The 26,643-nt window shown below is 46.4% G+C and overlaps 1 protein-coding gene across 9 annotated transcripts in view; it reads right to left on the bottom strand.

Annotated features, from left to right (window-relative positions):
• ATP10A (ATPase phospholipid transporting 10A (putative)) overlaps nt 1–26,643 on the bottom strand; it is a 183,039-nt gene that overhangs the window by 26,093 nt on the left and 130,303 nt on the right. For 7 of the 9 annotated variants that reach the window (XM_086365406.1, XM_086365408.1, XM_086365407.1 and 4 more), the window contains 7 exons: nt 25,336–25,466; nt 23,250–23,502; nt 16,524–16,741; nt 14,963–15,157; nt 12,574–13,141; nt 1,557–1,660; nt 1,353–1,479 (listed from right to left, as the gene is read on the bottom strand). In XM_086365406.1, coding sequence (XP_086221532.1) covers nt 1,353–1,479; nt 1,557–1,660; nt 12,574–13,141; nt 14,963–15,157; nt 16,524–16,741; nt 23,250–23,502; nt 25,336–25,466 — 1,596 coding nt within the window. Of the gene's footprint in view, nt 1–1,352; nt 1,480–1,556; nt 1,661–3,228; nt 3,364–12,573; nt 13,142–14,962; nt 15,158–16,523; nt 16,742–23,249; nt 23,503–23,875; nt 24,023–25,335; nt 25,467–26,643 lie in introns of those variants that run through there. The other 2 variants (XM_086365414.1, XR_015150598.1) reach the window with 2 other exon arrangements.

Here is a 26,643-nt window from a genome sequence, read left to right as displayed (position 1 = left end):
AGGATATGGGGGTACCTTCACCAACTCTTGACTCCATACAATAGGGACAGCTGGGAGCACTAAACATTAATTCTCTGGACACTGAACAGAACACCTCCAAGGCTTCCTAACATGCAGTGAACTTATAACTTACAGACAGCTTGGAAATAAAGCTTGTGGGGAGATGGTGAGAATGACCATACCCAGAGGGATGAAAAGTTTTCAAGCTTATCCATCCTGTAGAAAGCTTCTGGTAAATGAGCCCACAGTGATGGCTCTCAACAGTGTTTACCATTAGCTGTTGAAACAGACCACAGAGGCCCATTATTTGTTGAAAGCAACATTATCCTGAATATGCTTTTTCCACAAACATAAAAATTAAGGAGCAGATTTTTCCCATGCAAGTCTCAGTATTTTAGGAAAAATACACCACTTAGTGCAGAAAAGTGTCCTCTAGGCCAGCCTGGTGTTCCTGATTCCAGCTTGGTGAGATGGTCTCCATCTTTCTTTTAGAAGTGCAGCACTGCCTGAGGCCTCCTTGTCAGCCTTGCCTTTCTCTTTTATGCATGCTGTTCCCTGTGCTGGGATGCTGCTATGGACTGAAATGTCTGTGTCCCTCCTAAAAGTCCATAGGTTGATGCCCTAATCCCCAGGGTAATGGCATTAGCATCTGGGGCCTTTGGGAGGCAATTAGGTCATGAGAGTGAGCCCTCAAGAATGGGATTAGTGCCTTTATATTAAAAGATATGAGAGAGTTGACTTTTATGTATAAAAGGCAGCCCTGTCTGAGTCCAACAGTTTCTGATTGTTCCTGGGATGGAGGGACCATTTTAAGCATCAGTTGTTGAGAAACCTTGCTTCTTATCTCTATTTTTGGTGGGAAAGCAGGGTTTTAGGGGAGGAAAGTCTGACATGGTGCCCAGAAAGGTGGCACAGGGAATCACCCAAAAACTGACCAGAGAGGAGAATGTTCAATGGAGCATAGCCCCGCCCGGGGGGTGTGCTAACGTCAGACCAGTTGTTTTGTTGTTTAGTCACTAAGTCATGTCTGACTCTGTTGCAGCCCTCTGGACTGTAGCCCACCAGGCTCCTCTGTCCACGGGATTTCCCAGGCAAGAATACTGGAGTGGGGTTGTCACTTCCTTCTCCAGGGGATCTTCTAGACCCACAAATCCAACCTAGGTCTCCTGCATTGCAGGTGGCTTTTTACTGCTGGGCCACAAGGGAAGCCCAGTGTCAGACCAGCGGGGTACTTAATGAAGACCAGTGTGTGCAGAGCTGCTGTGGACTAGAGCCAGGGTACCTCTCTGCCCGGGATGCTGCAAACTCCACCCCGCCCTACAGGACACCAGCCGGCTCGAGAACATAATTACCCAACAAATGCAGATTCGTCTCCAGGCGAATGGCGGACTGAAAGAGGAGCTCCTCCCGGTTGTCCACAGCGGATTCTGCTTCCAAGTGGCTCTGCAGCCAACAGGCATACTCTTCCTTACTCAGAACCTGGGTGAGACCCGCTGATGAGCGCATGGGCCGTGCCCTGCTGCTGGCTCTGCCCCTCCGTGGAGCTGCCTACTCACCCTCTTGGCAATGCACAAGGTGCGCAGGCCCTCCACCGCATATAAGTTGAGGTAATTCTGGGTCTTGCTGCGGATCTTCATTTGATGCCTCCCTCTGGCGTCATCTAAGTTGGAAGTAGGAGAAAAAAAAAAAAATGAGTGAGAACAGAGCCCAGTGGAATGCCCTGGTTCTCTCAGATGCCAGGCCTGCTGAAATCAGTCTGTAGTGACGGTCACTGCTGAGGTTTCCACAGCTGAGAGCTCAGCACCATCAGGGTCTAGTTGGGAACTCTTCCCATCCAGGGAGAGAAAAGAGCTGCATTTTCAAGTCTGAATGGCAGCTCACTCCAGTATTCTTGCCTGGAGAATCCCACAAACAGGAGATTGGTGGGCTACCATCCATGGGGTTGCAAAGAGTCAGACATGACTGAGCGACTAACACAACACAACATCACAAAACAACCAAGCTCAGAGAGACAGCAAGTAGAAAGCTGGTTGCCAGGGGCTGGGGAGCAGGGGAGGAAGGAGCTATACAGAGCTTCAGTTTTGCAAGATGAAAATTCCTGGAGACCTGCTGCACACCAATGCGAATATACTCAACACTACTGAACTGTACACTCAAAACTGGTTAAGATGGTAAACTAATGTTATGTTGTTTTCTTTAACCATAATTTTGAAAAAGGTATGAAATTAGCCATCAGCTAGTAAGAGATTTCCAAACATTCACCCTTTCCTGTTTTCTGTAGATCCAGGTGCAGAACAGACCTGGCTGTTTATTACCAGACTGCAGAAGTGCTAATCCTGAGCCTTACCACTGTGGAATCCATGGCAAAGTGACATACACCTTCTTAACTCCAATGTGTTCTCGGGTTAATAACTGTTAGTGAGAAGTCAGAAGACGTTTTACTTTGTGCATGATAAGAGTATGAGTGTGTTACGGAGTCAGTGGCCCTCCCCATTCTGTCTCACTGTAGCTGGCTGCAAGTGGAATGCTGGCCAGAATTTTGTTCCAATTAATTAGGCAGGAATGTCACAGGAGTAACCTTTCATTATGATTTACTCCAACATTTCCAGTAAGAGGTGCCCAGAAAACATGTGCACCACTAGATTTAGCAAGCACCTGTTTTACTACTTGTCAATAGTATACACGTTCAATATAGAACTTAAAGTTAGACATTATTTTAAAAAGAACCTCGTCAGACTTCTGGTTCAAGCTGGCAGAGGAGAAGGATGTGCACTCATCTCCTCCTGGGAGAGCACCCAAATTGCAACTAGCTGTTGAACAACCATTGACAGGAGGATGCTGGAACCCACTAAAAAAAGACATCCCACATCCAAAGACAAAGAAGAAAGCACAGTGAGATGGGAGGAGGGGCACAATCACAATAAAATCAAATCCCATACCTGCCAGATGGGTGACCCACCAACTAGAGAACAATAATATCATAGAAGTTCTCTCACTGCTGTGAAGGTTCTGAACCCCACATCAGGTTTCCCAGCCTGGGGATCTGACAAAGGGACTGGGGATCCCCATGGAATCTGACCTTGGAGGCCAGCGGGATTTGACTATAGGACTTGCACAGGACTGGGGGAAACAGAGACTGCAGTCTTAGAGGGCACGAGCAGAATCTTGCATGCACCAAGACACAGGGGAAAGGAGCAGTGACCCCAAAGGGGACTGAACCAAAACTACCTGCTAGTGTTGGAGGGTCTTCTGTGGAGGCATGAGTCAGCAGGGGCTCCCCACAGGGCTGGGGGCTCCAGCAGCATCAGGCCAGGAAGGGCCCCCTTGGCGTAAACCCTCTTGGAGTTCTCCCTACCATGGAGCCTGTAAAGAGGGCTGGGTTATCTCAGGCCAAACAACTACCAGGGAGGGAGTGAAACCCCACCCATCAGCAGATTCTTGGATTGCAGCTTAGAGCAAGGGCCTGCCCACCAGAGCAAGACCCAGTTTTTCCCACCACCAGTCCCTCCCATCAGGAAGCTCACACAAGCCTCAAGCCGCTTCCATCAGAGGGCAGACAGAAGAAGCAAGAAGCACAGAACCAGAGTAACTGAAACAAAAACCACATCACGGAAAGTGAATCAGCATGAAAAAGCAGAGTTATATCCCAGATGAAGGGACAAGAAAAAAACCCAGAAAAACAACTAAATAAAGTGGAAATAGGCAACCTTCCAGAAAAAGAATTCAGAGTAATGATAGTGTAGATGATGCAGGATCTCAAAGATCGAGCAGATGGAAGAAATGTTAGCAAACACTTAGAAGAACTAAAGAACATACAAACAGGGATGAATAATATGCTAGAAGGAATCAAGAGCAGAATAAGAGGCAGAAGAATGGAAAAATGACCCGGAAGAAAGAATGGTGGAAATCACTGTCACAGAACAGAATATAGAAGAAAGAATGAAAAAAAAAATATGTAGACCACCTAAGAGACCTCTGAGACAGCATTAAATGTGCCACCATTTGCAGTATAGGGGGTCCCAGTAGGAGAAGAGAAAAAGGACCTGAGAAAATATTTGAAGAGGTAATAGCTAAAAATGTCCCTAACATGGGAAAGGAAACAGTCAACCAAGTCCAGGAAGCAGAGAGAGTCCCAGGAAGGATGAACCCAAGGATGAACACACTGAGACACACAGTAATCAAACTGACAAAAATTAAAGACAAATACAAAATATTAAATGCAATAGGGGAGAAATGACAAATAACGTTCAAGGGAACTCCCATCAAGATACCAGCTGATTTCTGAACAGAAACTCTACAAGCCAGAAGGGAATCACACGATATATTTAAACTGATGAAAGGGAAGAACCTACTACCAAGAATACTCTACCCAGCAAGCCTCTTGTTCAGATTTGATGGGGAAACTGAAAACTTTCCAGACAAGCAAACGTTAAGAGAATTTAGCACCAGCTTTATAACACGTTCAAGGAGCGGTAGCTGCAGGGGCGCAGGAGGGCCTAGAGGAGCTATTCCACATTCAAGGTCAGCAGGGGTGGTGGTGAGGAGATACCCCTGGTCCAAGGTAAGGAGCAGCGGCTCCGCTTTGCTGGAGCAGCCATGAAGAGATACTCATGTCCAAGGTAAGAGAAACTCAAGTAAGATGGTAGGTGTTGCAAGACGGCATCAGAGGGCAGACACACTCAAACAATAATCACAGAAAACTAGTCAATCTAATCACACTAGGACCACAGCCTTGTCTAACTCAATGAAACTAAGCCATGCCCTGTGGGGCCACCCAAGACGGGGGGGATCATGGTGGAGAGGTCTGACAGAATGTGGTCCACTGGAGAAGGGAATGGCAAACCACTTCAGTATTCTTGCATTGAGAACCCCATGAACAGTACAAAGAGGCAAAATCATAGGATTCTGAAAGAGGAACTCCCCAGGTCAGTAGGGGCCCAATATGCTACTGGAGATCAGTGGAGAAATAACTCCAGAAAGAATGAAGGGATGGAGCCAAAGCAAAAACAATACCCAGCTGTGGATGTGACTGGTGATAGAAGCAAGGTCCTATGCTGTAAAGAGCAATATTGCATAGGAACGTGGAATGTCAGGTCCATGAATCAAGGCAAATTGGAAGTGGTCAAACAAGAGATGGCAAGAGTGAACATCAACATTCTAGGGATCAGTGAACTAAAATGGACTGGAATGGGTGAATTTAACTCAGATGACCATTGTATCTACTACTGCGGGCAGGAATCCCTTAGAAGAAATGGAGTAGCCATCACGGTCAACAAAAGAGTCTGAAATGCAGTACTTGGATGCAATCACAATAATGACAAGAATGATCTCTGTTCGTTTCCAAAGCAAACCATTCAATATCACAGTAATCCAAGTCTATGCCCCAACCAGTAACGCTGAAGAAACTGAAGTTGAACAGTTCTATGAAGACCTACAAGACCTTTTAGAACTAACACCCAAAAAAGATGTCCTTTTCATTACAGGGGACTGGAATGCAAGAGTAGGAAGTCAAGAAATACCTGGAGTAACAGGCAAATTTGGCCTTGGAAAACGGAATGAAGCAGGGCAAAGACTAATAAGAGTTTTGCCAAGAAAACGCACTGGTCATAGCAAACACCCTCTTTCAACAACACACGAGAAGACTCTGCACATGGACATCACCAGATGGTTAATACCGAAATCAGACTGATTATATTCTTTGCAGCCAAAGATGGAGAAGCTCTATACAGTCAGCAAAAACAAGACCAGGAGCTGACTGTGGCTCAGACCATGAACTCCTTATTGCCAAATTCAGACTGAAATTGAAGAAAGTAGGGAAAACCACTAGACCATTCAGGTATGACCTAAATCAAATCCCTTATGATTATATAGTGCAAGTGAGAAATAGATTTAAGGGACTAGATCTGATAGAGTGCCTGATGAACTATGGAATGAGGTTCCTGACATTGTGCAGGAGACAGGGATCAAGACCATCCCCATGGAAAAGAAATGCAAAAAAGCCAAATGGCTGTATGAGGAGGCCTAACAAATAGCTGTGAAGAGAAGTGAAAAGCAAAGGAGAAAAGGAAAGATATAAGCATCTGAATGCAGAGTTCCAAAGAATAGCAAGGAGAGATAAGAAAGCCTTCCTCAGCAATCAGTGCAATGAAATAGAGGAAAATAATAGAATGGGAAAGACTAGAGATCTCTTCAAGAAAATTAGAGATACCAAGGGAACATTTCATACAAAGATGGGCTCGATAAAGGACAGAAATGCTATGGACCTAACAGAAGCAGAAGATATTAAGAAGAGGTGGCAAGAATACACAGAAGAACTGTACAAAAAAGATCTTCACGACCAAGATAATCACGATGGTATGATCACTCACCTAGAGCCAGACATCCTAGAATGTGAAGTCAAGTGGGCCTTAGAAAGCATCACTATGAACAAAACTAGTGGAGGTGATGGAATTCCAGTTGAGCTATTCCAAATCCTGAAAGATGATGCTGTGAAAGTGCTGCACTCAATATGCCAGCATATTTGGAAAACTCAGCAGTGGCCACAGGACTGGAAAAGGTCAGTTTTCATTCCACTCCCAAAGAAAGGCAATGCCAAAGAATGCTCAAACTACTGCACAATTGCACTCATCTCACATGAGAGTAAAGTAATGCTCAAAATTCTTCAAGCCAGGCTTCAGCAATACGTGAACCATGAACTTCCTGATGTTCAAGCTGGTTTTAGAAAAGGCAGAGGAACCAGAGATCAAATTGCCAACATCCACTGGATCTTGGAAAAAGCAAGAGAGTTCCAGAAAAACATCTATTTCTGTGTGGATCACAATAAACTGTGGAAAATCCTTCAAGAGATGGGAATACCAGACCACCTGACCTGCCTCTTGAGAAATCTGTACGTAGGTCAGGAAGCAACAGTTAGAACTGGACATGAAACAACAGACTGGTTCCAAATAGGAAAAGGAGTACGTCAAGGCTGTATATTATCACCCTGCTTATTTAACTTATATGCAGAGCACATCATGAGAAACGCTGGGCTGGAAGAAACACAAGCTGGAATCCAGATTGCCGGGAGAAATATCAATAACCTCAGATATGCAGATGACACCACCCTTATGGCAGAAAGTGAAGAGGAACTCAAAAGCCTCTTGATAAAAGTGAAAATGGAGAGTGAAAAAGTTGGCTTAAAGCTCAACATTCAGAAAACAAAGATCATGGCATCCGGTCCCATCACTTCATGGGAAATAGATGGGGAAACGATGTAAAGTGTCAGACTTTATTTTTGGGGGCTCCAAAATCACTGCAGATGGTGACTGCAGCCATGAAATTAAAAGACGCTTACTCCTTGGAAGGAAAGTTATGACCAACCTAGATAGCGTATTCAAAAGCAGAGACATAACTTTGCCAACAAAGGTCCGGCTAGTCAAGGCTATGGTTTTTCCTGTGGTCATGTATGGATGTGAGAGTTGGACTGTGAAGAAGGCTGAGCACTGAAGAACTGATGCTTTTGAACTGTGGTGTTGGAGAAGACTCTTGAGAGTCCCTTGGACTGCAAGGAGATCCAACCAGTCCCTTCTGAAGGAGATCAGCCCTGGGATTTCTTTGGAAGGAATGATGCTAAAGCTGAAACTCCAGTATTTTGGCCACTTCATGCAAAGAGTTGACTCATTGGAAAAGACTCTGATGCTGGGAGGGATTGGGGGCAGGAAGAGAAGGGGACGACAGAGGATGAGATGGCTGGATGGCATCACTGACTTGATGGACATGAGTCTGGGTGAACTCCGGGAGTTGGTGATGGACAGGGAGGCTTGGGGTGCTGCGATTCATGGGGTTGCAAAGAGTCGGACACAACTGAGCGACTGAACTGAACTAAACTGAACTGAACTCATAACAAATGCTAAAAGAACTTCTCTATGCAGCAAACACAGGACATGGAAAAGACCTACACAAAATAAATCCAAAACAATTAAGAAAATGCTAATAAGATCATACATATTAAATTAAATTATTAAAATTAAATTAAATTTTCTTCAATGTAATGAATTAAATGTACCAACCAAAAGACACAGACTGGCTGGGCGGATGAAAACTTGTATGTACATGCATGCACTTATCACATCACTTTGATCCCCCAAACTGTACGTAATTATTTTATATTGTGAAGTTAATCATGTTTATATTGTTACGTTAATAATTTCAAGAAATATATATATTAAGAAAAAATTAAAATAAAAATTTTTTGTCTGGCTATTGAATGTGATAACTAATAAACATCTTTCACTATTGTGATCAAGTAACTATCTCACCTAACACCACTGTATCATAATTGGTCAACAGAAAAATAATAGAACTCAATATCACCAAAACTATCATTTAATAGAAACACCTGTAATCACTCTTTAAAGTCCAGATGCATATCAGAATTATCTGGAAATTTTTCAAAAAATACAAATGGTCAGGTATTGCTTTTTTTTTTTTTCTCCAGAGCTCCAGATATGTTTCTAGTGAGCAGTCATGTTTAAAAACAACTTGGCTATACGATATTTTACTTTTATCCAGTTTGTTTTACTTTTTCTATTTCATAGTCAGTGCTTCCATTTCATTTAGTTTATGTTTTCCAATTTCTCCATCTCTTCTTTTTGTGTGTTCTTTTTAAGCCTTTATCAAGTATAGTAGAAAAGCTTTTGTATACATATATATAAATAATATGTATAATATACATATTATAGAAAACTTCAAATTTTTGCCTAAAAAATGTACGACATTTTGATTTCACTTGTTTGACTTAGTATGAATAGAATGCTAGATTTCTAATTTAAAAAAATAGATATTCAACAAGCAATAAAGGTTTACTGTATAGCACAGGGAACTATAGTCAATATCTTATAATACCTATAATGGAAAATAATTTCAAAGATAATATATGTGTATAACTGAATCACCTTGCTGCACACTTGAAACACTTAGTTCAACTATATTTCAATAAATATATATATTAAGAAAAAATTAAAATAAAAAAATAAAAAGAAACTCATCGTAGTTTTGGCTATTTTTAATATCACGTGTTGAAATGAGAATTTCACATAACAAAACCTCATGAAGAGTAATCAATTTATAACATAGAAAAAAAAATTTATCATCCTAAAAACACAAGGTGTTTACTTATATACAGAAATCCTTTTGAATTTCTGAAAGTCAGACGTTTTACATAAAGCCTTGATCATATAGAAAGCATATGCAAAACATTAAAAAAAATGCTTCAAGTGTCTAGAACTTAAAATTGTTTCATGATCTATTTACAGAAATATTTTTCAAAAAACTAGTAATATAATAGTCTATGGTTTACAGTATTATTTTGCAGTGTTTGTACACTGATTCATAGAATACAATATTTTCCACAATGAAAAATATTATTTGACTTGCCTTTAAAACTATCTGAACTTTATTTTGTTTCATTAGTTGAGGATCTGTGCAAGGTAGATCAACATAACGTCCTAATTTATACAGTGATTTAGAAGACTTTTGCTGTAATAATGAGAGAAACTTGTCAGGTAAAACCTAGATAATTCTACATACTCTGAGGAATACATGCCATGGTTGCCCTTGCTTGTAAATATGTGGAATGTTTCTAACTGCCTATAAGCTTGTATTCAAATGCAATACTGCATTTACTAGTATATTTGTTTCATTAGTAGGCTAGTTATCTGATCTCTAAGATAATGTTGGATGAATACACTTAACACTACTGGGGAAAAAAAAAGAAATCTAGGACTTCCCTGGCAGTTTGGTGGTTGAGAATCTGCCTGCCTGGGGAAAGCTGACTACAGGCCCAGTCAGCTCTCTGATATAGGACCTGGGAGAAACACTCTTAACCTTCTAGATCTGTGCTCTCCATGGAGAAGACAGTCCCCTTAACAGACCAAAGACTGGTCCCTTGAGGGGGAAAATCATATTACAAATAAAGCACAGATATATGTATAGTACATAAATAAATATATAGCATATCCATGGCATTAAAATGGAGGAATAGTTAGACAAAAAAAATCTAAAAAGACTCTTTAAGGGGGCAATAATGAAAAAAGAGTGAAAAAAAGGAAAACACTGTCCTACATTGCTTTGCTTAGGAATATATATTTCCTGAAAAGATGACATTGAATGTCATGTTAATCTTGAATAACTCCTGTTATTTACTCCTGTAAAATCCATTTACTCCTGTTATTGTGATAGTATTATTCCAGATTCTGTCTATAATTTGAGCAAGGACACGTCTAACCAAGAGACTCTGGAATTAACACTAACAAAGTGCTTGAGCTGTCCAAAGGGCGAGGGGAAGCTTGCACACCAGGGAAGGAGCAGGGGCTGTGATGCTGCTGTTAGCTACAGTGGCCCAAACAAAACTAGCGTGAGAGAAGGCAGGGTGGGCACTGGGGACCCAGGATGCCCTGGACGGGGGTGAGGTTACACACCACACTGACATGTTTCTGTGCAGGCTGAAGGCCCCCCAGCCCAGCAGGGAGAAGTGGTGACTGCCACACCTTGCCCATCCCCCCTCCTCTACACCTGCCCTCGGAGGAGGTGGAGTCATCACAACATCTCCACACAAAGTGATACGTGGACTGAACCTCAGGTAAGTGAACCTTAAGAAAAAGAAACCAGAGAGAAGGGAAGGGATCCAGCTTATACTTTATACCTGGAACACACCAGACACTGTGCTGGAGCCTGGACAGGGGTTCCTGGGAGGTCAGCATCCTGATTTCCTTTGTACAGATGGGAAAAGAGGCACAGGGAGAGTGACATGTCCAGGGTCACCCCAGCCCATAATGTAGACTTGGGATTTGAACAGAGATCTGTAGGTAACGGGTGGGTGGAGTCCCTGCTTGCTACCCGATCCCATATAACGTACTGCCAGGGCAGGTGAGATGCAGCCACATCCTGCAAATACGGCACAGTGCCCATCCACAGTCAGCTGAGCCTCCATGTGCTTTTTATGTAAAAGTTCTGTGAGCTCTCTGAAGAAGGTATTGGACACTCCCATGCCCCCCTCACTTTATCACGTGCACAAAGTAGAGCAGCCTGGCCATATACAGGACTGCTCTGCTCCATACCCCGCCCACCCCACACCCACAGTGAAAGCAGAACGATTTATGCACAACTTCAAGGTGTCACTGATAACTTCAGGACCACCTCAGAGCCATCCCTTTTCTTGAAAAACCACTGCGGGCTCCGAATATCCTGAATCTTAAATTGCCTGGCATCTGTATATAGCTATGACCTATCCAAACCTATGTGAAGGGCACACTGCTTGGAAATTCCCAGAGGAAGGCAGAGATCCACAGAAACTGCTTATTTTTCAGGTGCCCCCTTCAATGTCATGGTTTGGGCACCACCGTGATTTGATCTGTTTGCTCCATGGTACAACGTATGGAAGGCTCTGTTTCTCATCTGTGGTTAATGACTCCCAGAGACCCAAGGAGGAGGCTGGTGCAAACAGGAAGGCTACACTGGGGCTGCAGGACCATGTGGAGAGGTCTGGGAAGCTCCTCTGCAAGTCGTCTGCTAAACAAAGTTCTACCTTCTATAACAGTGGTTTCTGAACTACTCTTTTTCAACCTCAATGTAACATGGAAGTCTAGTGTTGCAGAGAAGAGTCAATTCTAACTTCATGTTGGAACTACTTCTTTGACTTACTTTTTGTTGCTTTGCTGTTAAAATCATACATAATGGCCTGGCTCCAGAGGACCCTGCCCCTCTGCCTGACTGGTAAACTAGTGTCTTTGTTCAGCTCAAGAGAGATAATCTGACCCTGCCCACCGGTGAATGGACACAAGGAACAAGAGATTAACACATCCCTTCCCAGATACTGGCCATTCTCAGAGACATTTTGCAAGACTAATGGCCCTTTAAACTTCTCTTCTTCTCCTCTCTCTCTCTATTCTGCCTTTCGACTTTAGTTCCTTACTGCTTCTCTCTCTGGTTCTATAAAAAAACCTGGCATCCAGGCCCCAACAACAGGTTATTTTGAGACATTAGTCTGCCATCTTCTCAGTCTGCCAGCTTTCTGAATAAAGTCATAACCCTTGCCTCCACATCTCCTCTTTCGCATTCATTGGCCTGTTGTGCAGTGAGCAGAGCGAGCTAGGACTCAGTCAAACTAGTGCAAAAGAGGCCAAGATGAAGCTTATTGGCCCAAAGTTTTCCCGAGGCCAGCAGCCCCCACTGCGGGCTGAAGTCACCCCACAGATGGCTAAAAATCATGGCCGGGGCCTCACAGATGCCCCAGGTCCAGGCAATGAGAGGTAGAAAGGAGCCTTTTGGGGCTTCTAGTCTAAACGCTCTTAATCTTCATCCCCAGAGCCAGACCTGATGCAGGGCCTCACCCGCAGGAATTTCAGACCTCAGAGAACTTCTGAGGCAAGTTCAGGCTCCAAAGCTCCCTATCCGCTGGATCCTCCCCCACCCTCCATTCTAGCCCAAACCCTTTAGAGCAGGAAAAAGCCCCCCAGAGAGGCGAAGCTCCGCTGTGGGGAGGGGCTGGTTTCTCAGGAACCGCGGTAGCGGGGAGCTGCCCGCGGGCACAGGTACCTGTGGAGCAGGGCAGCAGGAGGTCCATGACCACCGAGTCAGCGCCCTTGGTGTACACGTTGATCTCATCTGTGAGGGGGTGCCTGATCACCACCGACATCCTTTTGCGGATGGAGTCGAAGCCCAGCGTGTGCAGGAGCTCGAAGGTGAGCCTGCCCAGGTGGGGCAGCTCCACTGACACCTGGTCGTGCAGCCGGCCCACGAGGGCGCAGCTGTAGGCGCGGGCGGCGTGCACGAGCGCTGCCTCGTCGGGACTCTCGGCCTCGTAGCGCAGCTCCGGCCCGGGCTCTGGCCCCATCGCGGATTGCTCTGCAGCCCAGTTGTCGGCCGCGCTGCTGTAGCCGTTGCTGGCTAGGCGCGGGGCCCCGGGGCCCAGCCTCTCCTCCAGCCTCAGCAGCGTGCCGTCGTTGGCCAGCGTGGACAGAAGGCTGGCCTTGGGCGCAGACTTGGCGGCCATGCTCGCGCTCCCGACGCTGCTGCCGCCCAAAGTCAGGCGACTGGGCGTGAACCTCCGGAGGAAATCTTCGATGGTCTTCACTGGGGACTTGAGCTCGAAGCGCACCCTCACCTGGCAGGGCAGAAATCAGAAGGTAGGTGAGGCATCTCCCCAGAAGCCTCACCCCAGCCCCTACAGGGCTGCCTTCCAATTCCCCAGGGGGTGCTGAACGTGGATTTTCCATTTCCCTCTGAAAACTGCAACCAGAGCCAGCATGTCTTCCTTGAGACCACCCCTTGGCTCTCCCCGGCACCTCAACACAGGTTCTGCCACATGCATTCTTTCAAAATGTGACTGATTGTAGTGTAGGCACTGGGCACTGGGTGGCCCGTGATGCCCAAGACTAGACTTTGGAACTGTCCCCTTACGGCAGTTCCCTTGCTCTTCAGAAACTTCCCAGAAGTGGGCCTCCCACTGCCTGGAACAAACCTTGCCCTTTTTTTTTTTCCAATTAAAAAAATCATTTAACAAAATTTAGACATTCCTTTGGAATTATGTCCATAAAAAATTTAAGTTTACACAGTATTTCCCAAACCCCAAAGAATCTTTCCTAGAGACACGTTCACATGCAGTCTGAGGAGTCTGCTCCCTGCATGGAGCTCATGCTCCATGTGAGCTCCATGTGCTCCATATGTGACCGTGGGCACAACACTGTTCAGTCACGTTGGAGTTTCTCTTACTTACTTGGTAACTGTAACAACACCTGGGTCAGTCAAGTAGGGTCTAGCCTAGAAACCAGATGCCTCTTCAGCACAGTGCTCCAGAGGAGCTGAGGAAGGTGGAGGAAGGGCCCCATGGGATGCGGACGCTGCTGACAGCTAAGCGCCAGCAGGAAGCTACCCCATCCAAGGCTGGCAGCATAAGCCTGTGGTCTCTCAGTGGCAGAGCCCGTTTGCTTGAGACCCACTGGGCCCCTGGGGCTTCCCCAGGTGAGTGAGGTGTGAGAAGAGCCCGGAGGGGTCCCACTGCTGCCAAACATGCTGCCGCCGCCACAGAAGCAAGAGGTCCTTGTTCTCCCTTTGTCACCCCCAGTGGCTTCACCAGCAGAACCTGCTGGCAGGCTGGACTGAGGAAGGGGCCTGGGAGAGTCGGGGGCGACGTCAGGAGACAGGCCTACGGCGTGCATCTCACCCATGAACCTTCACGTGTGTCCACTTAGAGTTGTTTGGCTGTACACGCTCAGCCATGCTTAGGTGCACCCTCCCTCTGGGTCCACCTGGAGGAGTGCTTGGCTCAAAGAGGCGCCTTTCACACATGAAACGCTCCTCTCTTTGGAGAAAATCTTGATGTTAACCCAAACAAAATCCAACTTGGGTGTTGTTATGTTTCCACCACCTTTAGTAACTTACCACTGATTCTCAACCACTTTCTGAACGCTGGTGTTTTAACAACCTTTGTTAGCATCACGAATGTTTCCTGTGTGCCAAACCCTACTCTGAGACCTTTCCCTAAATCCCAGCATCGCCCCCACACCCCAGAAGGGGAGTCTGAGACACAGGAGGGTACTGGCTTATAGTGATGGTTCAAGTCCAGGCAGCTCCTCCCTGGGCCCCAGCCTGTCCTCTGCACACTGAGGCTCTGGTCAGCACGGAGGCAGCCAGCACCCCCACCTTAAGCCCCGCCTGGACTCTCTGTCCCTGTCTCACCCCAGGCTTGGTAGCCATCTCTGGCTGGCTGTCCTCTTCCTCTTGACCACAATCCTGGCGTCTGCCCACCACAGTCTGGGGATGTCCCCACAGAGCTGTGGGGCTGGTGTGCCCCGTCTGAAGCCCTCAGTGCACCCCCAAAAGCTGAGAGTGGTGCGCAGTGACCCAGGCTCCCTCTCAGGAAGACAGACACCGCATCCAGGCCCAGGCCTCTGTGGGCTTCCAGGACGGAAGCTCCCGAACTTGCCTTTTGTCGTGGCTGATCCGGGGACGTGACCACCACTGTGTTGCAGATGGTGAGCGCAATGAAGAAGTCAAAAATGTCAGACAGCTCGGGCGAGAGGTGGTCCAGCGGGTGCTCCTGATGCCTCGCGGAGGCCAGGCACCTGCCGCACTCGTGCACCTTCTCCAGCAGCTTGGGGTCGGGCGTTACGTCCTTCTCCTGAGGAGGACACAGAGGCCGGGGGTCAGTCTGATCCAGGGACTGGCCCACTGCTCTTTTGGAGCTTGACTATTTAGGGCACCTCGATTTTACCAGAAGCTGTAAACAGACCTGCACCTCACACATACCCATCACTTTATAATGACAAATTATATATCATCTTAATTGTGTAAGAATATACAGTCTACAAATAAACTGAAATGCCTATATTTTTATATATAAGAAGGTATATATGTTGTTTATAAAAATACCTCCAAGAATATATATTACAAAGTAACATATCTTACTCAGAAATATTTGGAGAAATAAGAGAATCATAGGGAAAATATAGCAGGTCTCTATTACACCACCTCATAGTAATGTATACTTTTTGAAAAACATTCTCTGCTTTTCCTTTGTCTTTTTTTCTATAGATTCACGTTTTAATCAAAATACTTTATATGTAAATGGCAGTTTCCATTTCTACAAAAACATTATATCGCCTCAACTTTACCAGGCCTTTAACAGCCTTTTGAAAACATATTTTTTAATAGCTTCAAAAGAGACATAATTTACTTGACCATTCCTTTATCACTGGGTATATTTCTTCACTGTTTTATTGATGTAAATGACACACTAATAAGCTTCTATGCACAGAAATTATTCACTAAATCAGTAACTACCTAGGTCAAAGAGTTGTTGTTTAGGTGCCAAGTCATGTCTGACTTTTTGGGAACATTTCATATATTTCTGACCCATACTGCCTCCAAAATTGGTATCAGCAAAGGCTGGGAGAGATTTCCATCATAGTCTCCCTCCTGCCTGGGGTGAGAGCTCCGTGTCACATACCCCATGCAAACCCACCCACCAGTGACCACAAGTCTACCACGAGTCTAGGTGACCTCTGTGGCACCTTCTGTACAGGTTTCCAAGAACATAAAAGAGTAAGGCCACCATACATGAGCAGAACGGATTCTCCCTCACTGAAAGGATCTTTCAGAGGTTGTCACATGCACTTCGGGAAATTTCCCTACCAGAGAATGGTCCATAAATGTTTGGGCGGCTGACAAGGCAAGGGATGGATTTGGGCTCATCTAATTCAAACTCTTGTTCTTAAACTTGGGTTTCTTCAGAGCTGTCATCTCGCCCTACTGTTGTATTCATCTCGTAGGGCAGGACAGACTTCCTTTGTGTCCCCCACCCTAGGGGTCACTTGCGGTTCCCAGCCTGAGAAGTCTGCTGTGTCAGTGCTTCAGGAAAGATTCCGTGGAGTGGGGAGAAGACACTGGCCAGAAAAACACTCCCTGACTGAACAGAGGAAACCCCACATGCAAGAGCGGATGCCTTCGGTGACAGGGGGTGGTCACAGGAGGGCAGGAGGACTCACCATGGGGCTGCTGAAGGCTGTGAGCTCGGTCAGCATGCTGACGCGCCGGGCCTCCGAGCGGCTGCCCGTGCGCCGGTGCGCCCTGCTGCTCTGGCTCTGGTGGGCAGCTCGGGCGCTCGGGTGGCCCCCGGTGCCCCCTCGCAGGGGCAGCGAGCCCCCTCTGGGAACCACCTCCTCCTCCTCTGAGTCTGCCTCCTGGTACCTGGCCAGACGCTGGGCTGTGGAGAGAGGGACACCAAGTCACACTTCGTGGGGAGGCCAGGCATGAAACTGAGGGATTTGGGTTCCAACAAGGCACACGCTGGGTGTCCCCAGGCCCTCTCCCTCTTCTTTATGATGGTGAGACCACATTTGACAGGGGTTTCCACTGAGGGATGAGGGCTGTTCTCATTTACATGTACCTTCAGTGAACCCACGGGGCTTACGTTCTCAACTCTACTTCACAGACGAGAAGACAGAGTCTTGGCTCATTAAGGTCACAGGATGCAGGGGTGAGGATGTCGCTCAGGCCCTCAGGTTGCAAAGCTCACGTCCCATCCATGATGGCACAGAGGCCGTCCCATCCCACAGAAAGTCAAATGTGGGTGGAGTCACACACGGCCCCTCTGTTCAACAGAGCCCCAGTGTGAATGGGTTGGGTGGGCAGGAGGGCTGGAAGACCCACAGAGGAGCTGGGCTCCAGGCTTGGACCTTCATCCCGAGACCACTGGGACACCTGCTCACTGGTACCATCAGGATAGATCATACCTTGAGCACCTGCCTTGTGGTTAAGCAGAAATAGCAATTCTGGGGCTGTGCCGAGGGTGCTCTCCTGAGGAGGCTCCTTGCTCAGAGTCGGGTGGGGAGTGGGCGCTGTACTCACCCCATGAGGATGTGCACTTCCCACTGGGGAGGCTCACACCCTTCTGGGCTTGCCCAGCCAGGACGAATGCTCCCTGAGCTCCCCCCAGCAGGCAGCGCTCCCCAGCAGGGAGCAAGAGTCCCTGAAGCTGCCAGGGCTGCTGTGAATCAGAGGGAAATGCACCGTGCCGCTGATTGCCAACACGGGCTCTCAACACTTATCAGCTTTACCTAGTTAGCTCTGCGTCTTCCATCATGGACAAGCAGCAGGAGAGCATCATAGGGACCAACACAAGCAACCACTAAGGGCGTCCAGGGCAGGCCTGGTGTGGGGTGGCAGCTGGGGGCGGCGTGTGTGAGGAGCTGAGAGAGGCGACCCCATCTGGGCTTGCCAGGGCATGGGCTGTCATGCGGGTCAGGCCCTGAACTCAGCATCTTCCTCGGGAAGACTTTTTAGAGATAAAGAAAGGGATCCAACTAGTTTATTCTAAAGGAAACCAGTCCTGAACACTCATTGGAAGGACTCATGCTGAAGCTGAAGCTCCAATACTCTGGCCACCTGATGCGAAGTGCTGACTCACTGGAAAAGACTGTGATGCTAGGAAAGATTGAAGGCGGGAGGAGAAGGGGACAACAGATCATGATGAGATGGTTGGATGGCATCAGTCACTCAATGGACATGAGTCTGAGTGCGCTGCAGTCCATGGGGTCACAAAGAGTTGGACATGACTGAGCAACTGAGCAACTTCAACTGTTGTTGAAGTTCAGCAACAGTCTGAACTTCAGCAACTGAAGGAAAGGGAAGTCACCTGCCCATGGCTGCCTGGCCGTATAACTGCCAACCCCAGGATTCCACTTCAGGAGCTCCTAATCCCAGGAAAAGACTCCTGCACACACTGCCTCTGAGCCCACACCGCGGCCACCTGGTGGCGTGGTGCTGAGAGGGTGGCAGGGAAGGGCAAAGCCAGGACCGGGCCTGTCCAGTTCCTGGGCTTGGAAACTACGAGTGTGGTGTCAGCCTCCCGGGGCACACTGGCCTGCCCACGCTCCCACAGCAGTGGTAGATATTAGCCTGAGAGTGGCCGTCCCTCAGGCCACCGCTGATGTGTCTGTGTCTGCCACAGGCAGCAGTGGCTTCGGTGAGGCCCTCAAGGTCCTTAGGGAAGATGGGGACAAGAGGCAGCTGACACGTGACCCTCGTCCTGCACTGTCACCAGGACACAAGGTAGAGAGGGATGCACCTATGGTCTGTGTGGCCAGTTCAAGTACATGTGAGCTGGGCTCATTGCTCAGAGCCAAACTGACCTGAATTCATTTTACTGATCTGAGACGTTAGACCATGGCAGCACCCACTAAGGGAGATGTTGGCCTCAGGGGTCACTGATCATTGCTCTTCTTGAAACACACTTCAGATACACCTGGCTGTTTCTACCTTCCCCGGAAATGCTTTCCTGTGTCTTCTGGGGTGATGGACTGCTCTGGTTTTATGGTAAGCATCTGACAACTCTCAAAATCCTTCTGTAATCTTATGTGGAATTCTGCCCTCAGAGCCCCAGTTCCAGATTAATGGCTGACTTTAGAACTGGTCCTCTGAGTCCTTCACAACCAGGCTGAGTTCTGCTTTTAGGACTCCAAGCTGTTCTGCACAAGTCTGAGGAGTCCAGGAAAGGACAAGTCAGAGAAAGAGGCAGGTGGGTGGATGGGACACTGTTCCTGACCATTAATTATCGGGTGGCAAATAAAACATTAAACAAATTGGATATGTTTCTATGCCTTCTATAAACTTCCATAAGCCTCTTACCCTTACCCATTAGAGGGCAGACAGAATTAAAACCACAATTGCAGAAAACTAACCAAACTGATCACATGGACCACAGCCTTGTCTAGCTCAAGAAAACTATGAGCCAGACCAGTAGGGTCACCCATGATAGACAGGTCATGGTGAAGAGTTCTGGGAAAACGTGGTCCACTGGAGAAGGGAATGCAAACCACTTCAGTATTCTTGAGAACCCCATGAACAGTCTAAAAGGCAAAAACATGTGACACTGAAAGATGAACTCCCCATGTTGGCAGGTGCCCAGTATGCTACTGGAGATCAGTGGAGAAGCAACTCCAGAAAGAATGAAGAGATGGAGCCAAAGTGAAAACAACACCCACTTGTGGATGTGACTGGTGATGGAAGTAAAGTCTGATGCTGTAAAGAACAATACTGCATAGGAACCTAGAATGTTAGGTCCATGAATCAAGGTAAATTGGAAGTGGTCAAACAGGAGATGGCAAGAGTGAACATTGACATTTAAGGAATCAGTGAACTAAAATGGACTGGAATGGGTGAATTTAACTCAGATGACCATTATATCTACTACTGTGGGCAGGAATCCCTTAGAAGAAATTGAGTAGCCATCATAGTCAACAGAAGAGTCTGAAATGCAGTAGGTGGATGCAATCTCAAAAATGAAAGAATCATCTCTGTTCATTTCCAAGGCAAAACATCAAGTTTATGCCCTGACCAGTAATGCTGAAGAAGCTGAAGTTGAAAGGTTCTTAGAAGACCTATAAGATGTCCTAGAACTAACACCCCCCAAAAAAAGTCCTCTTCATTACAGGGGACTGGAATGCAAAAGTAGGAAGTCAAGAACTACCTGGAGTAACAGGCAAATTTGGCCTTGGAATACAAAACGAAGCTGGCCAAAGGTTAACAGAGTTTTGCCAAGAGAACACCCTCTTTCAACAACACAATAGACAACTCTATACATGGACACGACCAGATAATCAATACCAAAATCAGACTGATTATACTCTTTGCAGACAAAGATGGAAAAGCTCTATACAGTCAGGAAAAACTAGACAAGGAGCTGACTGTGGCTCAGATCATGAACTCTTTATTGCCAAAGTCAGACTTAAATTGAAGAAAGTAGGGAAAACCACTAGACCATTCAGGTATGACCTAAATCAAATTCCTTACAGTGAAAGTGACAAATATATTCAACGTATTAGATATGAAAAACAGAGTGCCTGAAGAACTATAGAAAGAGGTTTGTGACATTGTACAGGAGGCAGTGATCAAGACCATCTCTAAGAAAAAGAAATGCAAAAAGGCAAAATGGTTGTCTGATGAGCCCTTACAAACAGCTGAGAAAAGAAGAGACGCTAAAGGCAATGGAGAAAAGGAAAGATATACCCATTTGAATGCAGAGTTCCAAAGAATAGCAAGGAGAGATAAGAAAGCCTTCCTCAGAGACAAATGCAAAGAAAGAGAGGAAAACAATAGAATGGGAAAGACTAGAGATCTCTTCAAGAAAATTAGAGATACCAAGGGAACATTTCATGCAAAGACAGGCTCAATAAAGGACAGAAATGGTACGGACCTAACAGAAGCAGAAGACATTAAGAAGAGGTGGCAAGAGTACACAGAACTGTACAAAAAAGATCTTCATGACCCAGAAAATCATGATGGTGTGATCACTCGCCTAGAGCCAGACATCCTGGAATGTGAAGTCAAGTGGGCCTTAGGAAGCATCACTACAAACAAAGCTAGTGGAAGTGATGAAATTCCAGTTGAGCTATTTCAAATCCTAAAAGATGCTGCTGTTAAAGTGCTGCACTCACTATGCCAGCAAATGTGGAAAACACAGCAGTGGCCATAGGACTGGAAAAGGTCAGTTTTCATTCCAATCCCAAAGAAAGGAAATGCCAAAGAATACTTAAACTACCACACAATTCCATTCATCTCACGCTAGCAAAGTAATGCTCAAAATTCTCCAAGCCAGGCTTCAACAGTACATGAACTGTAAGTTTCCAGATGTTCAAGTTGGATTTAGAAAAGGCAGAGGAACCAGAGATCAAATTGACAACATCCGCTGGACCATCAAAAAAGCAAGAGAGTTCCAGGGAAACATCTACTTTTGCTTCATTGACTACACCAAAGCCTTTGACTGTGTGGATCACAACAAACTGTGAAAAATTCTGAAAGAGAGGGGAATACCAGACCACCTGACCTGTCTCCTGAGAAATCTGTATGCAGGTCAAGAAGCAACAGTTAGAATAAGACATGGAACAAGGCAATGTTCCCAAATTGGGAAAGGCTGTATATTGTCACCCTGCTTATTTAACTTATATGCAGAATACATCATGCGAAATGCCAGGCTGGAGCAGAAGCTGGAATCAAAATTGCCAGGAGAAATATCATTTACCTCAGATATGCAGATGACACCACCCTTATGGCAGAAAGTGAAGAAGAACTCAAGAGCCTCTTGATGAAAGAGGAGAGTGAAAAAGTTGGCTTAAAGCTCAACATTCAGAAAACTAAGATCATGGCACCCAGTCCCATCATTTCATGGCAAATAGATGGGGAAAGAATGGAAATGGTGAGAGACTGTATTTTCTTGGGCTCCAAAATCACTGCAGATAGTGACTGCAGTCATGAAATTAAAAGATGCTTGCTCCTTGGAAGAAAAGCTATGACCAACCTAGACAGCATATTAAAAAGCAGAGAGATTAATTTGCCAACAAAGGTCCATCTAGTCAAGGTTATGGTTTTTCCAGGGGTCATGTATGGATCTAAGAGTTGGAATATAAAGAAAGCTGAGTGCTAAAGAACTGATGCTTTTGAACTGTGGTGTTGGAGAAGACTCTTGAGAGTCCCTTGGACTGCAAGGAGATCCAACCAGTCTACCCTAAAAGAAATCAGTCCTGAATATTCATTGGAAGGACTGTTAGTGAAGCTGAAACTCCAATACTTTGGCCACATGATGCGAAGAACTTAACTCATTGGGAAAAAAACCCCATCCTGGGAAAGACTGAAGGCTGGAGGAGAAGGGGATGACAAAGGATGAGGTGGTTGGATGGCATCACTGACTTGATGGACATGAGTTTGAGTAAGCTCTGGGAGTTGGTGATGGACAGGGAAACCTTGTGTGCTGCAGTCCATGGGGTTGCAAAGAGTTGGACACAACTGAGTGACTGAACTGAGCTATGCCTTCTGTTATATGATTCATTTTAACATGCAGAATATGATGAATATCATAATTCTTGATTTTATAAGTCACAAAAATCTCATGCTTCCAACAGATCTTTCCCACCAAACGCCCCTAAAGAACAGCTTCCTATGCCTCCATGTTGTCCCCCTGTTCTGTATCTGCTTCTGTTTCTGTGGCAGGGTTTCTTTGATGTTCTGAGATGCCGTTCCAGGGACGAAGGGGAGTCTTGCTTGCAGAGCAGGTGCCCCCTCTCAGGGAAACATGATGGCCCCAAAGACACTTCTGTGGCATGGGGACCCTTTCCTGATTCAGATGGGTGGCGAGCTGCAGTCACTCCTCGACATAGGAATCAGATGACTCCCTTGTGCATTCAGAGAGGATGGAGGGAGGCAACCAAGGATGAGAAAGCAGGTGGGAGGAGGAACTGACTGCCCAAATTCCAAAGAGAGATGACACTTCTCTCTGGGACATTGTATTTCATTGGAAAGAACACAGCATAGACTGCCCAATACTCTGCTGAGCATTTTCAGCTGATAACAAGGAAATTGATGGGTGGCAAAGGAAACATCTCTTTGCCTCTTGGTATGAAAGAAACCAAGTGCCTCTGATGTGAGTTCCTCAAAGTTTCCCTCCTTGGTTCTGCTTGTCTGGCAGAAAATGAATGTATATGCAGATACCCACCACACCAGACAGTGCAGGGAGCAGGGTTCCATCAGCACTGAAAAGAGGGCGTTTCTGTAGATGATGATCCAGAGTTGCTTTGACAGCCTTTCTGTTTTATTCTCCCCTCAAAATCATCATCCCTGAAGCTCTCTGTGTGTGTATACACGCACACACAAGCACACAGGCATGCAGCTCTGATAGCTCTCTGGTCCTGCCCAGACGGAAGCTCTATCCCCAGACTCACCATTTGCATCATGAGAATATTCTATGCCAGACACAGTGCATCTTCGGAAAACCATCTTATTCTCAGTTAAAGTGCCCGTTTTATCTGAGAAGATATACTGTATCTGCCCTAGGTCTTCCGTGATGTTCAGAGCTCGGCACTGCAGCTGCGAGTCTGTTTCCTCGTCGTATAGTTCTATATCCTGGTTAATGAAGTACACTTGGCATACTTTAACAATTTCGATAGAAACGTACAAGGAAATAGGGATCAAAACCTAGGAGACAAAGCACACAGAATGAATGACAGTGAGGACCTGCAAGCTGGGGATTTTGTTTTCAATTAAAATGACAAATAACTATAACTGCAAGTAAGTAGGGACTATACTATACCTTTCAGAGCTTAAACAGGCTGGCTTAGAGTCAGTATTGTTAGACTATTAGAGTATTGGCAAAGAGTTTAAACTAGGGCAGCCTATGGTGCCACAGAGAGGAAATCCACTGTCATGTCTGGGAGCATGGAAACCAGGGCTTGTATAGAAGCAAGCATTTTCGTATTACTAAGTTGCACGTGAGAGAAGCTGGGGAAGGAGAGAGAGAAACAAAACAGATGGCACAGTCAGAGTCCTCAAAAGCAAAGTCACCTCACACCCAGGCTGAGCCGGGGCTCCCGATGGCAGGAGCTGCCCGTGCCGCAGACACACCCCACCGTTCAGGAGAGACAGTCTTTTCAGAGGCGGGTTCTGTGCTGGAGGACAGTCTCTGTGATCTCGGACAATACAGAGCAGAGGCAAGAGGCTTGGAGAAGAACAGTTACAGTTATGCTTTGACAATTCAAGAATAACCTTCATAAAACCAACGTTCAATTTTGTCTTTATTTGTGCAGTAACCGTATTATGCTGATACTTACGGGTTCAAACTATCACATCCCGACTAACTGGGTTCTTTGGGTAACTTAAGCATATGTAAATGCAACGCCTACTACAGTACTAACTCAAGGCTAGAACAAAATTTGCATCCATAAAAGGAGACTAATTTGGAAAGTTAGATAAGACTATTGCCCGTTGTGTGAAGCACATGTAAAAAAGACAGCAGAGCCCGCCTTTAAGTCAAAGGCTAAACCTTCTGCTCACTCTGTCTCCCTAAGGAGGATGGCAGAGATGCTTGCTGCCCCTGCCACTCCCAGAGGCCTGTGGGCCATAGTTTCTCAGTTAATGACGAGGACTTGTTCGGGAGGCAGGGGAACTAACGATAACAACAACAACAATAATAATAACCAGTGCTGCAAACTGCAATGTGATATCCTGAAATGACTCCTGGAAAAGAAAAAGCACCTCAGTGGAAAGACTGCTGCTGCTGCTGCTAAGTCGCTTCAGTCGTGTCCGACTCTGTGCGACCCCAGAGACGGCAGCCCACCAGGCTCCCCTGTCCCTGGGATTCTCCAGGCAAGAACAGTGGAGTGGGCTGCCATTTCCTTCTCCAATGCATGAAAGTGAAAAGTGAAAGTGAAGTTGCTCAGTCGTGTCCGACTCCTAGCGACCCCATGGACTGCAGCCTACCAGGCTCGTCCGTCCATTGGATTTTCCAGGCAAGAGTACTGGAGTGGGGTGCCATTGCCTTCTCTGGTGGAAAGACCAGTAGAAGCTAAATAATGTCTGGAATCTTGTTCGTGGCAGTCTTAAAGCTGGCTTCTCAGTTTTGATTGTGTACCATGGAAATGTAATACACTTACATTAGGACACATTTGGTGAGAGACACGTGAGAACTCTCTGTACTATTTTTTGTAACTAGTCTGTTGATGTTAAAATTATTCTAAAATAAAACATGGGCTTTCCAAAGAAGTAACTGATTGAAAAAAAACACTGATCAAAAAACCAACCCCTCAGAACCTAAGAATCTTAAGAACAGTAAAGGAGAATTTTAACTTGAAAAGCACCCCAGAAAAGGTCCTTTAGATAAGTCGGGCGGAACACAGAAGGCAACACATTCATCAGGTTAATCTGTGCTCCTCACAGATGCAGAATCTGTAGGAAGGTCTTAGAAGACTACGGTGACTTGAAGTTCTCACCAGAAAGGTAAACCAGCTGGCATACGGAACTTAGTATTGTTACCTGCAAAACTATTATCATGGTCAAAAACGAGTAAACTGCAGCTGGGACTGGGGATAAAGAGGTGCCATCAGACTCAGGGACATCAAACAATGATTTCTTCTCTTGATAGCGCTGCACCCACAGTCCATGTCCTGTAGCAAAATTCAAAGAGAAAAGTCATCCACCCAACAGAGAAATAAGAGTAGTGCTAGTCCAAGTCACAGCAACACTTTAGGACTGTCACTCAACATAAGCACACTGGGCTTTGTGAGCCCGACTGGCCACCTAAGAAAGCAAAGCCCATGGTACTGTTGGCACTGCGATCAGAGCGCTGGAAGGCAGGCCCTGGGACTGGGACTCTGCCCTGGACCTTCCCCGCCGCTGGCACCGAACAGCACATGGTCACGACGTGGGAACTAGGTGTGCGCGGGCAGCTGCCAGTGAGGAACTCCAGAGACGAGTTTCCTAACATGTGTCTTGCAACACGCTGGTAGGCTCAGAATACTGCCTGTTGTCCCTGCTTGGAGATTCAAAATTCACAGCTCACAGACTGAGAACCAGTGAAGTCGCTCAGTCGTGTCTGACTCTTCGGGATCCCATGGACTATAGCCTACCAGACTCCTCCATCCAGGGAATTCTCCAGGCAAGGGTACTGGAGTGGGTTGCCATTCCCTCCTCCAGGGGATCTTCCTGACCCAGGGATGAAACCCAAGTCTCCTGCATTGCAGGCAGATGTTTTACCATCTGAGCCACCAGGGAAGTCCAACAGACTGAGAAGCCAATGGCAACACACATGATCTCACCATGCCCAGCTGATGACAGAGCCCTTTTGTGCCCACACACCTGTGCCTTTAATAGGCTCTGAAACCCGTCACACCTGGGCACAGTGGCAGCTGAGCAGGGGCACAACGATCATTTGCCTGGAGGCACCACGTGCTTACCTGCCAGGCGGCCCCAGGCAGGTAAGGTCTGGAGGCCACTCGAGGCCACAGGTGCAAGAGTCCACTCTCAGCCTAACTGCTAGCCCCTTTCAGAACGCAAATAACGTTTGCCCTGTTTTCCCAGAGTCCCTTTTAGTAGAATTTGTGCTTCTACTGCTCTTTATTCCTGCTATCAGAAGGTCAGTGTCACTTTTTCCACTGGAATCATTACAGTAGACGTGATTAGGCTGTCCTTCCACCCAAGAAATTGCCCATTCCAAAAACATGCTTTGCCAAGCTCATGCATTGAGGCGTCTCCACGTGGCCTCACTGGGACAAACACCCCAACGCCCAGCCTGGGACAAACATGTATCAATTGGAGCGCCAGGTCAGAAGGAGACAGACGCGG

Source organism: Bos grunniens, chromosome 21, assembly GCF_055505025.1.
Source record: "Bos grunniens cultivar Pamir isolate PY7600 chromosome 21, Bosgru_T2T1.0, whole genome shotgun sequence".
NCBI classification, from domain to species: Eukaryota; Metazoa; Chordata; class Mammalia; order Artiodactyla; family Bovidae; genus Bos; species Bos grunniens.
Note: the sequence above shows the minus strand (reverse complement) of the source record. Positions and strands in the feature narration are given on the sequence as shown.